The 13,173-nt window shown below is 24.5% G+C and overlaps 1 protein-coding gene across 1 annotated transcript; it reads right to left on the bottom strand.

Annotated features, from left to right (window-relative positions):
• Positions 1–11,468: 11,468 nt before the first annotated feature.
• Positions 11,469–13,173, bottom strand: LOC111305647 (zinc transporter 8-like). The gene is made up of 3 exons (XM_022903355.2): positions 12,409–13,173; positions 12,093–12,242; positions 11,469–11,824 (listed from the first exon to the last, which is right to left on the bottom strand). Exons 1-3 carry the CDS (start codon positions 13,021–13,023, stop codon positions 11,519–11,521), a joined length of 1,071 nt encoding a protein of 356 aa, XP_022759090.2. The 5' UTR covers positions 13,024–13,173; the 3' UTR covers positions 11,469–11,518.

Here is a 13,173-nt window from a genome sequence, read left to right on the forward strand (position 1 = left end):
TAACAAATCTGATGGCATCGTCACATCTTTTGTTAAAAGGCCTGGGTCTTGCTCTCTTTTTCTTTACTTAACCTTAAATCTAAAACACATAAACTCAAAATATATATTTTTACAAAAGAAGCCACAGCTTGGGGATAAAAGAAGAGATTGCAAGTGTTAGAATTCAAATTTCAAACTTATTATATGCTATTTTTTAAGAGTAAATACATGAACTAATTGAGTTAAATTTCATATTCAAAAAAATCATATATTTAATTATTAATAATTCAAATTAAGAGATCAAATTTGATCTATTGATGATCTATTTGAATCAAAATAATATTCTTAAATTTAGTAATTTTGATTGAAAGATCCAAAAAAGTGTAAGAGTGTGTTTGGCTCAGAAGGATCCATAAATTTTCTTTTAGAATCTTGATGCTAGGTATTTATTTCTCATGTTTGGTTTAAGGTAATTCGATTATGGGAGAAAATATCAGATTCTCAATAGTACCCAAAGTCCTAAAATCAAAAACTCACTTCTCTCTATGGTATTTTAGGATCCGAGAGAGAAAGTTACCTTATTTTCAAATTTAACCTAAATAAAAAATTATCACATAGCTATTACCTTTTTGAAAAGTATGTCTGGAAGTAATTGAAACTCAATTGTAGGTTTTTGTTAGTAATATTTTATTTTTTTTATATTGCAATACTTAAAGCATTTGGTTACACAAACACCTTAATTGATCATTTATATATATTTTATACATTGAATCAATTAAGGGGTTTATGTAGCGAAACACTTTAATTGATCTTATTATAAATTTATAAAGAGGTTAATTAAGGCGTTTGGCTACACAAATATCTTAATTGATCCAATATATAAATTATATATAAAGGATCAATTAAGGCATTTGGTTACACAAACTCCTTAATTGATCTTATTATAAATTTATAATAAGATCAATTAAGGCGATTGACTACACAAACATCTTAATTGATCTAATTTATAAATTATAAATTAAAAATAATATCAATTAAGGCATTTGGTACCTTAATTGATTTTTTTTAATTTAAATAAAAAATCAGTTAAGGTGTTCAAAGTGCCAAACGCCTAAATTGATCATTTATAAATTTAAAAAAAGATCAATCACTTAGTTTGTATAACCAAATGCCTTAATTAATCTTGTTTCTAATTTATAAAAATGAGCAATTAAGGCATTTAAAGTGCCAAGTACCTTAATTGATCCTTTTTCTAACCCTTTTTCTCCATCAATTAAGGCGTTAATGTTTAGTTAATGTTTAGTAACGCCATAATGTTTGATAAATAAAAACAACAATTAATTAAAATATTCATTTTCTTTCACTGTTAAAAGCATCATTTATCATTTGCGTATTTATTATTAATAAAACAAAATGAAAAGTTGCCATCACATATGTCAAGAAAATTATGGTAATTATCTAAAAATTAATATACATGGATTTTTTTCAACAAAATGAGTGAATCTGAATATGAGATCCCTGAAAATGAAAAAAAATCTTAGGTATCACACTTTCACAGAGATACACTTTCCCTCAGAATCCAAGATTTCGCAAGCTAAAACCCCCATAAGAGTTACACTAGTGTACAATGGTGGATCGTAATGGACACTTGAGGGTGCCTTGCCCCTCCCCCCCCCCAAAAAAAAATGTCTGATACCCCTTTAACATGTATATATAATTGTATTAAATAAATTTAAATTGGCTTTTTAACCCAAAAATGTTAATTTTATTATTTTTTGCATTTTATAAATTAAATTTATGCATTGTAATTTAAGAGATGTTCAAATCACATTTATATTTGTTAACAACTCCTTTTCTTGTATACTTTTTACTTTTATTTTTACTTTAGATCTCTATTACATGTTGTAATTCTTTTTTCAACAAAAAGATCATATTTGAACTATTTTACAAAAGGACAGAAAAACACCAAATTTATAGTCTCAAAATTTCATCTTCATTCTTTTAAAAGTATATTTAGTTTTCTTGTTTTGATAAAATATTTAATGATTGATTTATTTATACTTTTTTATTTCGATTTTAAATTGTCAAAAAAATCAAAAAATTATGTGAAATTAGTAATTCAATAGTTAATTTTAAATCGCGTTATTATTAAAAGTATAATGTCATCATAGTAATATTTTTGTTTTATAATTCTATGCTTTTATCATGTTTTTATTAGTATATTGTTTGTATATATATGTATGTATATTAATAAGTATGATGAAATATGCCTTAGAAAAAAATAAGATAAAATATATTATATATTATTAATTGACCCCCTCTAAATTATATATCAAGATCCACCGCTACTAGTGTAAATGGATCCCTCCTCATATATATATATATATATATATTATAAAGAGATGAGGAATTCATTTACACTAGTATAAGTGTTATATTCTTTTCTTACTGTTAGATTTGGATTAAAATAGGTATTTTAAATTTTAATCATTTTATCCATTGATCAGAAAAAGAGTGTAACTAACACCTACACCGATGTAACTAAATCCCTACCTATATATTTGTATTAAATACATTTAAATTGGCTTTCTAACAAAAAAATGTTATTTTATTATTTTTTGTATTTTATAAATTAAATGTATGTATTGTAATTTAAGAGATGTTCAAATCATATTTATATTTGTTAACAATTTCTTTTTTTGTATACTTTTTATTTTTATTTTTACTTTAGATCTTTATCACCTGTTGTAATTCTTTTTTCAACAAAAAGATCATATTTAAACTATTTTACAAAAGGACAGAACAACACGAAATTTTTGTCTCAAAATTTTATCTTCATTCTTTTAAAAGTATATTTAGTTTTCTTGTTTTGATAAAACGTTTAATGATTGATTTATTTATACTTTTTTATTTCAATTTTAAATTGTCAACAAAAAATTATGTGTAATTAGTAATGCAACAATTAATTTTAAATCATGTTATCATTAAAAGTATAATGTCGTCATAGTAATATTTTTGTTTTATAATTTTATGCTCTTATCATGTTTTTATTAGTATATTATTTGTATATATACAAATAATATTATTAATTTTTATATTAAATTTGATTTAATCTTATCCTTTAGATTTATTGAAGTCAATAATTAAAAAAATATAAAACTAAAAAATTTTACATTGATTTAAGTTGATCCCTTCTTTTATATATAATGCAAGTTGGGATCCATTTATACTAGTATAACTTTCACATTTTTTTTATTATTGAATTAAAATTATTAAATTTAAAAATATTATTTTGATTTAAATAAGTCATGGATTTAATTTTAATATAAGGGTTCAAAAAAAGTATATGAGTAATATTAGTGCAAGTGGATCTCTCTTTATATATATAAAAAAAAAGAGATGAGAAATTCACTTATACAGTGTAATTATTACACATTTTTTATTCTTAGATTAAAATGACTAAGTTTAAGTATTATAAATTTAATTTTGATCTAAAAATAAAAAATATATATAACTTTTACACTAATGTAAGAAAATCTATACTCTATATGTATAAACTTTCAAGTTTCAACAGTGCTATCTATGTGGACTTGGCTATATTTGTAAAATAATAATTTAATAGCATGTTAAATATAAATGCTATTAATTGAATTTGTAATTGAAACAACTATTATAAGTTGAAAATTAAAAAAAAAAAATAATCAAACTCTGTTTGGGTTTAGAAAGAATAGGTCTTTTCATTTTCATTTTTTTTGAAAAATAAAAAATAAAATGAAAACATGTTTGATGATTAAAAATATATATTTTAAAATAAAAATGAAAACATATTTAATTTTTAAAAACCATAAATAGTTGTTTTAATCGTTTTCAAATAAAAATAAAAGATAGCAAATACGAAAACACGGTGTGCGGCATTTTCGTTTGAAATGTAAACCAACAACCACGATTTCGAATCCCATGAATAACAGATATACCCATTACATTTACAATTAACGTGACATCAATTCGTTGGTTAAACTAGTCCATTTAGAAGCTATGTGGAGACCAATTAAATTCTGCTTTGCGCATTTTTACTTCTTCTCAATGCAAATACCCAGAACATTTTCAATATTTTTAGGTTTCATTTATTTCGCGGAAAATAATTTTTAAAAAAATTATATTTTTTGAATTAAAATTTTTTTTTATTATCTGGACGAATTAATAAAAAATATTTTTTATTTTTTTTAATTTTTTTAATTTTTTTTTCAAATAATATTAATATAACTATTAAAATTTTAAAATATATTGAAATTATTTATTCTTAAAACTATTAATACTCAAAAAATTATATTTTATTAATAATATTTAATATTAAAATATTATGTTAATATAAAAAATATTTAAAATAAAACTATTTATTATTCTTTATATTATTTATTAGTATATTATATATTTATTAATATATTATATTAATAGTATACTATTTATTAATAATATATTATTTAGTAATAGTATATTTATTTATTAATATATTATAATATTATTTATTAATATATGATTTATTAATATAAAATTATTTATTAATATTAATATATTAGTATAATATTTATTTATAATAATTATTTATTAATATATTATTTATTATATTGTATTAATAGTATATTATTTATTCATATAATATTATTTATTAATATGTTATAATATAATATCATTTATTAATATAATATAATATTATTTATTTGTATAATATTATTTATAAGTAAAATTAATTTTGAAAGTATTGGTAAATAATTTTACTCATAGACAGCTATTTTTTGAAAAATATCTTTTTTTTTTCAAATTCATAAGATAATTTTTTTTAAAAATGATCTCATTTTCTATTGAATAATAAGTCATTTTCAGTTGACCAATCATTTTTTTGTCAAACAAACACTTAAAAATACGAAAATTATTTTTTAGAAGTCATTTTTTGCAAAACAAATTGATCCTTATTTTGAAAAATTATATTATATTTTTATTTATCAAACACATTTTCAATAAAAAATAAAAAATGAATATTGTTTCTAAAAAATAAAAATAAAATATTTCTTGAAACCAAACACACACTAGTTTCATTTAACAACACTTTCTGAGTTTCATAGATAGAATTAAGCATGAGAAATTAATTTTAAATTCAACAAATGAGATAATTTTCCAATAAAGATATACATTACGGAAAGTAAATTTTAAAGTTCATTTTTAGAATACAAGTATTAAAAAACAACAAAAAGACTTTTGTTAATAGTTTTGTAATTTAATGATAGAATACTATGCTTTTAAAGATCATTTTGATAATTTATTTATTAATAGAATACTAAACTTTTAAAAATCATCGTCATAATTTAATTATTATTATAGTTATCTTATAATTCATGATTCGAATCACTTTTTTTTTACTATAATTATTTCTCAGAACTTAAAAATTATTATGTTTGATATTATTGAAAATTAAAAATTATTTTATTTAAAAGTTTTAAAATAGTCATATTATCATAGCACAAAAGTAATATTTCAATGTTATATAAATCAACATAACTATATGCAAAATATCAGTAATATTTTATTTTCTTGATAATAATATATAAATAACATTTTAGATTAATAAATATATTTATTGATAAATGAATTAACTTTCACAATAAAAATTACATAAAAATATTTAAATTAAAAAATTAAATTAAATCTATCACTACCAAAATTTAGTTTAATATGGACAAAGTTTTGTCAGTAATTATCAAATGTTATTGATAAAATTTAATGGTAAAGTACTATGCTTTTGAAGATCATTGTGATAATTTATTTATTAGTAATTTATTAAACTTTTAAAAATTATCATGATAATTTAATTTTGTTACAATTATCTTATAATTCGTGATTTAGAATCATTTTTTTAATGATAATTAGTTCTCAAAACTTAAAAATTATTATGTTTGATATTATTAAAAAATAAAAATTATTTTATTTAAAGGTATTACAATAATCATATTATCATAGCACAAAAGTAATAATTTCAATGTTATTTACAATAAAAATATGTAAAATATCAATAATATTTTATTTTCTTGATAATAAGATATAAATAAATTTTAAATTAATAAATATATTTATTAATAAATAAATTAACTTTTATAATAAAGATTACATAAAAATTATTTGAATTAGAAAATAAAATTAATTATATTGGTAGAATTTAGTTAATATTGATTAAGTATTTTCATTCGTAATTATCAATTGATTATTGATAAAATTAAAGGTGTTCATGAGTTGAAACAGATTCAGGTGAGCCTCACACTTGATATTAATAATTTAAATGCTTACCTAAGTCCAATCCAACTTGAAATTTCGGATCTTAAAAATTTTCAAACCCGACCCAAATTTAAAAAATAAATTTCAAATCAACCTATTAAACTTAATTTATATAATAAAAAATTAAAAATATGATTAAATTTTATATAATTTTTATTTTTAATTTATATATATGTGAATTAATTTATATATAATTCACATAAATATAAATAAATAATTTATATATGTGAATTCAGATTAAGTCGAGTTTGAGTTTTATATTTTTTATCTAAGATCGAATTCAAAATTTAAAGAAACCAAAAAATTATGCTCAAACTCATTTAACAAGTTTTATTCTTTTTATTAAAATTTTTTCAAAATTTGAATGAAACTTTAAACTTGAATGAGTAACCCAACCCTGAAATAGATCTAAATAAAATTTATCAACAAACATTAATTTATCGATAATTCATCACTAAATAATTGAGCTAATTAGTATTCTTTTAAATATTTAGTTGAACACAAGTTAATTTGGGTTCAATTCCATCAGATTTTTTTTTAGTTTTTTTTGTACTCTTAAATTTTTTAGTTTTATATTTATCTGATTAAAAAAATATTATATGTATAAATTCGTTTAAATTTACAATTTTAAACACTAATTTAAATATCATGTCAACTTATCTAGGTATTTATAAGAAAATTCTCTCTTTACCACTTAAAAACCAGTAAGAAAACAAATAATCGATCGTCGTACAAAAGAAATTAAGATATTTTTATTTATTTTAATTAATTTCTTTCCCACGTTTTTCTCCATCATCAGCACTGTATCTTACGCGGTATCTATCAAGTTCCAATGCTTTCTACCTTCCACTTCCGGGTAACTTAGATTAATTAGGAGGGTCGAAAAATATCTAAGTCAAAAAGTAATAATTAATAAAGCGCACGATTGGGCATGGTAATTGGATCTGGCTTTTTCGTTTTTCCTTTTCACTTTTGATGATTAACCCAAGGACGAATTTTGATTCTAATTGCAAGCTTGACGATGGAACATGGATGCAGAGATAAGTCTGAAGCACATGTTGTTGACTTGACCAAAAGAGCATGCCCCCGCAATTATAGTTTTTGTTATCGTCTAGCTGCTGCTTCCACACCTACTCTTCAGTCGTAAATTCATGTTTCGTCAAAAATGTTGGCTTCAATTGTCCTCACTATAAGAATTGCGGGGTCGGCCAACTTTGCCTCAAGTGACTTTTTTTTTCTCTTTTACACAATGATTATATTTGATAATAATTAAGATGAGCAATCAACCGATATGATTTAAAAAAACTAAAAATCAACTTTAAAAAAAAATAATCAAAATTGATTTATTATTTTTAATAATTGAAAATAAACGTAAAGTCGGTCAATTCAATTGAAGAACCAAAATTTTTCATATTTTTTGTCACTAATTTTGAACAATAATTTTACAACAATTTTCATTCAATTAAAATAATTTTGTAATTTTGACATCAATGTTATATTTGTCATTCTTAAGAATATAAAATATATTTTAAAATTTACTAACAAAATCGATTAATCAATTTGATTATTAATTTTAAAAATAAAAAATCAATTGAATTAACTAATTAAATTATTTTACTTAACAAATCATTATCGAAATAGAACTAATCAAATTGACTTGATTAGATTCAACCGATTTCGATTAACTAAATCAGTTGGATTCCAACTTATACTCACCTCTAATAATTTAATTGACGTTAATGATTTATATGAATGGGTGGTGAGATAGAAAATAAAAATAGATGTAAGATTAATTATTATAATGATAAGATTAAAATTAATAATAAGATATGTGTTTAAATACAAATACAATAATAGAGGTGAAGAAAATGATTATTAAAAATATTAGATTATATTTTTTATAAAGTAAAAATTTTAAATTATTTGATATTTATAAAATTAATAAATAATTAAAATTTACTAAAATTATTTTTAAGTTATATAATAATTCAGTAATAAATAATTAAAATTAATAAAAATGATGATAATATAGGTACATAAATCGATAACAATGTAAAAGATAATAATCAATTTTATATGAAAGTAACAATTATTTTTTGTTCAAAATAAAATTTTAAAAATTAACAATTAATTAAAAAAAAAAAGTGGGGTCCATCGAAATTCTGAAACAATCGTGAAATAGCTCGACCAACAACTTCCTTCGTCGGTGTTGTTCCTCTGCTTCGGAAGCATGGGTAGCTTCAGTTGGGATCAGGTGAAAGAGATCGCATGCAGTTCGTCTTCGAACCTGGCTGGTAGCAAGCCAACTTTCTTTTTTTTTTTGGTTAAAGCAAGCCAATTTACACTTTTAATTAACGATTGTGGTTTGAGCAGAAATCACTTCAAAATCTCGTACATAAATGCTCACTTGATTCCTCAGGATTACTGCCACTTAATGCCCAAAGAAATAGCTGATCCATCAGTTAAAGATGTTATGAGTTACGACTTTTCTTTGTTGAGCATGATGGATTGTGCCTTATACAATGTTGTCAGTAGAGGCTTAATGGTTTTGTGAGATTTATAACTATTGAAGACACTGAGGAAAACAGAAAAGACAGAAATATTTGCCATTATTTTTTTATTAATCTGATTTTACAGTCTATTTTGTTATGCATAGGTTCCATCAGTTTCAGAGGCTAAGGCACTCTCCCCTCCTTTGTTAAACTTCTTCAACTGTAAAATTTTTAACTCTAGCTACGTGCTTTGAAAAATAGGATTTCATTTCCCAGGATTTGCAACTGTAAACATATATATATATATATATATATTTTTTTTTTTACTTTGAATTTAAATTAAACAATTACTTTGTTTTATAATTACGTCGTTGACCGAAAATATTTTAATTGGTTATTCAATGAGTTTTTTCAAATACTTAGTAATTCAGTTTAGGACATTGAAAATAAGCGAATTGCATGAAATTTAATCGAATTTGGTGAATCGACAGACACGGATGATTTAAACAAATTTTATAAAAAAAAAATAGGTTAATTTAAAAAAGCAAATAAAGTTTTAGCTATAACATTCAAGATCCGAGCTATGCCTGAAACCAAGCTTGATTTAGCCTGTATTATATAATTATATTATTTTTCATATTTATATATATTAATATAGTTTATATTATATAAAGAATAAATATATAATGTTATAATGTAAATATTATAAAATATATTAAAATTTTCATATTTTAAAATTTAATAAAAGAAAATAACAAAAATGTTAAAAATTAAATAAAAATATACCATATTTTTATTCTTTTAAATAAAGTTATTTGGATAGGCAAGGATGACTTGGACTATAGTATTTATAAATTTAGGTAAGCTTGGAAAAATTATCACATTGGACTAAACTTGAACAAGAATCTAAAACATTGGTATCATATCTAAAACCCAATCTAAAGTCGTTACATAACCACTTCTAATTTAAATTCTGTAACTCTTTTTTTTTTTTCTTGAATAAGGCTCTACTTCCCAAACAATTTTATGAAATTACATTTAAAAATTACAATTATAACACATATTATATTCATATATAAAAATTCACAGAACAATCAAACAAACAAGTTAAAATATTACTAAACAAATTTAATAAAAGTTGAATCAAATTCACATATGCTAAAATTTGAACCTAAGACCTCAAAATTACAAGGACTCCTTTTTACCATTAAACAATAACTCATTGGCAATTCTCTTAACACTTTTAAAGTAAGAGTTTGCAAATTTGCAATCAGAGGACGAGATCTGAACACTGAAACAGCAAGCAGATCATCATCCGAACCAGTAGTCTTAATCATTCAATGGAAGAGGAAAACACTAATGCAATCTCAAAGGAACAGGAAGAAGAAGAAAAGGAGGAAACGAACAGTTCCAGATTATTGAATTGGACATAGGAAGATGATGAATTGGAACAAGACAGTCGTTTTGATCAGGGAGAACATGTCAACGCCATTCAATTATGCATTCTACAGTTTCCACTTACCACATGAAAATGTTTGCTTCGAATTCTTTCAGAATATATATGAAAAATGGAGCCTGAATTACTCTAACGAATCAGCCAACATTTGTATTCGTAAATTGATACGGGTCTTTTTTTTTATTATTATTATTCAAAGGGGACATAGCCTTACATTAAAAGGGAGGGGGAAGCTGGGATTTGAACCCGGACTTTGATGTTTTCTTTAATACTATCTTAACCACTAAATCTGAAGACAATATGGATCTATTTTTATAGCTTGGGCTTGAGTGTTAGACTAGTTTTTATTTTAACTGCTATTTTATTTTTTTTTGCATGCAAATGTCCATGAGAATGAGCAGCACCAAAAGGGAAGCAAGGTATTGTACACTCGTTCGGTTATGAGACCTCTTCTTTGTTCTTCTTCTCCTTCCTTCTTACTTCTATTTTTGTCACTGAAGTTTTTGGTCCATAACATAAATTTAATACTACTATTGTTTTATTTGGAAAATGATGAGATTCAACTCTGGTTCTGAGCAAAGTTCATTAGACTTGGTGTTTTCAACACTAGAATTTTTTTAAAGCAACAAATATTAGTTTTACCTTGCCAAACGTTTAAGTTGATGGATAATGAATGAAAATATTCAATTTGAATATGATATTATAAGAAATTTAATGTTTAAGTGATATGAGATCACATGGCAAAGGGTATAAGGTAAAAGTAATAGATAATAATAAAAAAAAAAGAATCACAATTTTGATACTATATTAAATATTCAATCTAAAATTAATTGACAATAACAAAGAAACTCAACTTAAATATAATATCACAAGAAACCAATTTTTAACAAATATGAAATAACACTACTTTATGGTATGTTATTATTACATGGATCTGACCATATTATACAACAATTGAATAAGTAGCATTTTAAATAGAAATAAAAGAAATTAAATATTTTCGACAAAAAAAAAGAAATTAAATAAATTTGTACATGGCAAAATTGCGCTTTGATGATATTGGTTGGCTGATACATATTCAACATAATATTATATTATCTTTTCTTTGTTTTGGTGTTTTTCTTTTTTATTCTTGAAAAACTATCAATTCCTTCTTGTGTGAGGAAGTTGCTTTAGAATTAAATAAACAGAGGATATGCAGGGGACAAAATTTTGAATTTTATGCAAAATTATAACATCAAATACCATTAATTTCGATAATTGAACTTCAAGCCCAAATAGCCAGGAGAGACATAAGACCAGATCCAAGAAGAAGACAAACACTTGCTCCTACTTGAAGTGTTCCATTGTTTTGCAACTTTGGATTCATGAAATCAGCAGCCAGAAGATCGACAAGCGCCATATATATTAAGATCCCAGCTGATGCCGAGTCGAAGATCCCTTCAACAATAAGAGCAGTTGGGCTGTTCTCATCGTATATATTTGATATGCCTATTCCTATAGCAATTCCTACTGGGGTTGTGAGAGAGAAAAAGATCGCCATAATTGCAACAGCTCGAGACTTGAATTTCGCCTACAAAAACATTCAAAATAAACCTAAAAAGAACAGCGATCCCAAAAAACAGATAATGACAAAAATGGGACATGAGATTTCTCCTTTTCTAGTTTACAGAAATGGTTGAAAGATAATAAACAAAATCTGAACATTTATTAGCAGTTATTACTTATTACCCTGGAAAATACTTCAAGAGGAAGAAGTGGGATTGTTGGAGATTCAGGGGTAAGTCATAAACGCATAAAATTGTTACAGAAACAAGGGATTGAAGATATATTATTATTACCTGGGAAATGCATCCACCAAGTCCCATGCCCTCAAAGAACTGGTGGAAGGTGAGTGCAGCCACCAAAGGTCTTATAGTCTTTGGACTTTCAGATGCACCCAAAGATATCCCTATTATCACTGAGTGCACCACTATTCCCAACTCCAAAACCTACAAAACATGTATAACATCAGATTAATTTTCATCACACTAAAATTTGATCAAATTTTTATCAATCTGATGTTGACTATTGAAATTTGAAGTCCAAGAAAAGAATTTAATATCACCCAATAGATATGATTTAGAGTTTAGACATGTTTACTTTAAACAAAATTACCTGAGATACTACTCGGTGTCGAAGAAGCTCAGATGAAACTGAACGCTCAAGCATAGAAACAGAACCATGAGCATGGCCATGAGTTGCATGAGTATGAACATGTACGTGATTTTCATGTTCCCCTGTTTTCTCTTCATCACCACCGTCACTCTGTTGGGTCTTATTAAAGTGAGACTTAGTGTAATGAGAAGTCGCAAACATATCAACCATCAATGTAGCAATTGCAGAGGACATAGCCACCAATCCGGCGAACGGAAACTTCCCCCAAGGATTTTCATTGAGGCAAGGAGATGTCAAGTTCTCAGTAGCATCAGGAAGAACATGGATAAACCCTGTCGACAATATGACACCGGCTGCAAAGGCTTTGATCAAGAAGAAAACATTCTTTTCGGGACTTAAAGCCTTGATAGTTTTCCCAAGCAGAGGAAAGCAAACCCCAATAGCTCCAGCAACGAGAATCGAAACTAAAGCAGCCATCTTGTATTTGAGCGCCAGTGACTTATTCCGATCTTCATCTTCGGGTTCGCAAGTGCAGTCTCCTCGTACTAGGGAAGGAAGTAGGATGAGAAAGCAGCAAAGAAACGTCACGAGCTGAGTTTGTTTAGAGTTGGTCATGGCTGGAAATGAAAACCAAATCCAATTGGGGCTACAAAAAAATAGAAAGAAAAGTTTTGAAGAGAGAGTGAACAAAGAAGTGTCGTTTATGGAAGGGGAAACTAAGCAAAGTCTTCTTAAATGATTCCGGCCCTACAATTTGGATTTCCT

This window comes from Durio zibethinus, chromosome 21 (assembly GCF_047325235.1).
Source record: "Durio zibethinus cultivar Kanyao isolate XHJ-2024 chromosome 21, ASM4732523v1, whole genome shotgun sequence".
Taxonomy (NCBI): domain Eukaryota; kingdom Viridiplantae; phylum Streptophyta; class Magnoliopsida; order Malvales; family Malvaceae; genus Durio; species Durio zibethinus.

Coding starts and splice junctions, on each gene's coding strand:
- LOC111305647 (XM_022903355.2), bottom strand. CDS start 13,023: ATGACCAACTCTAAACAAACTCAGCTCGTGACGTTTCTTTGCTGCTTT. Junction 12,243..12,408: donor GACACCGAGTAGTATCTCAG/GTAATTTTGTTT, acceptor CATGTTTTGTAG/GTTTTGGAGTTGGGAATAGT. Junction 11,825..12,092: donor TTGGTGGATGCATTTCCCAG/GTAATAATAATA, acceptor ATGTTTTTGTAG/GCGAAATTCAAGTCTCGAGC.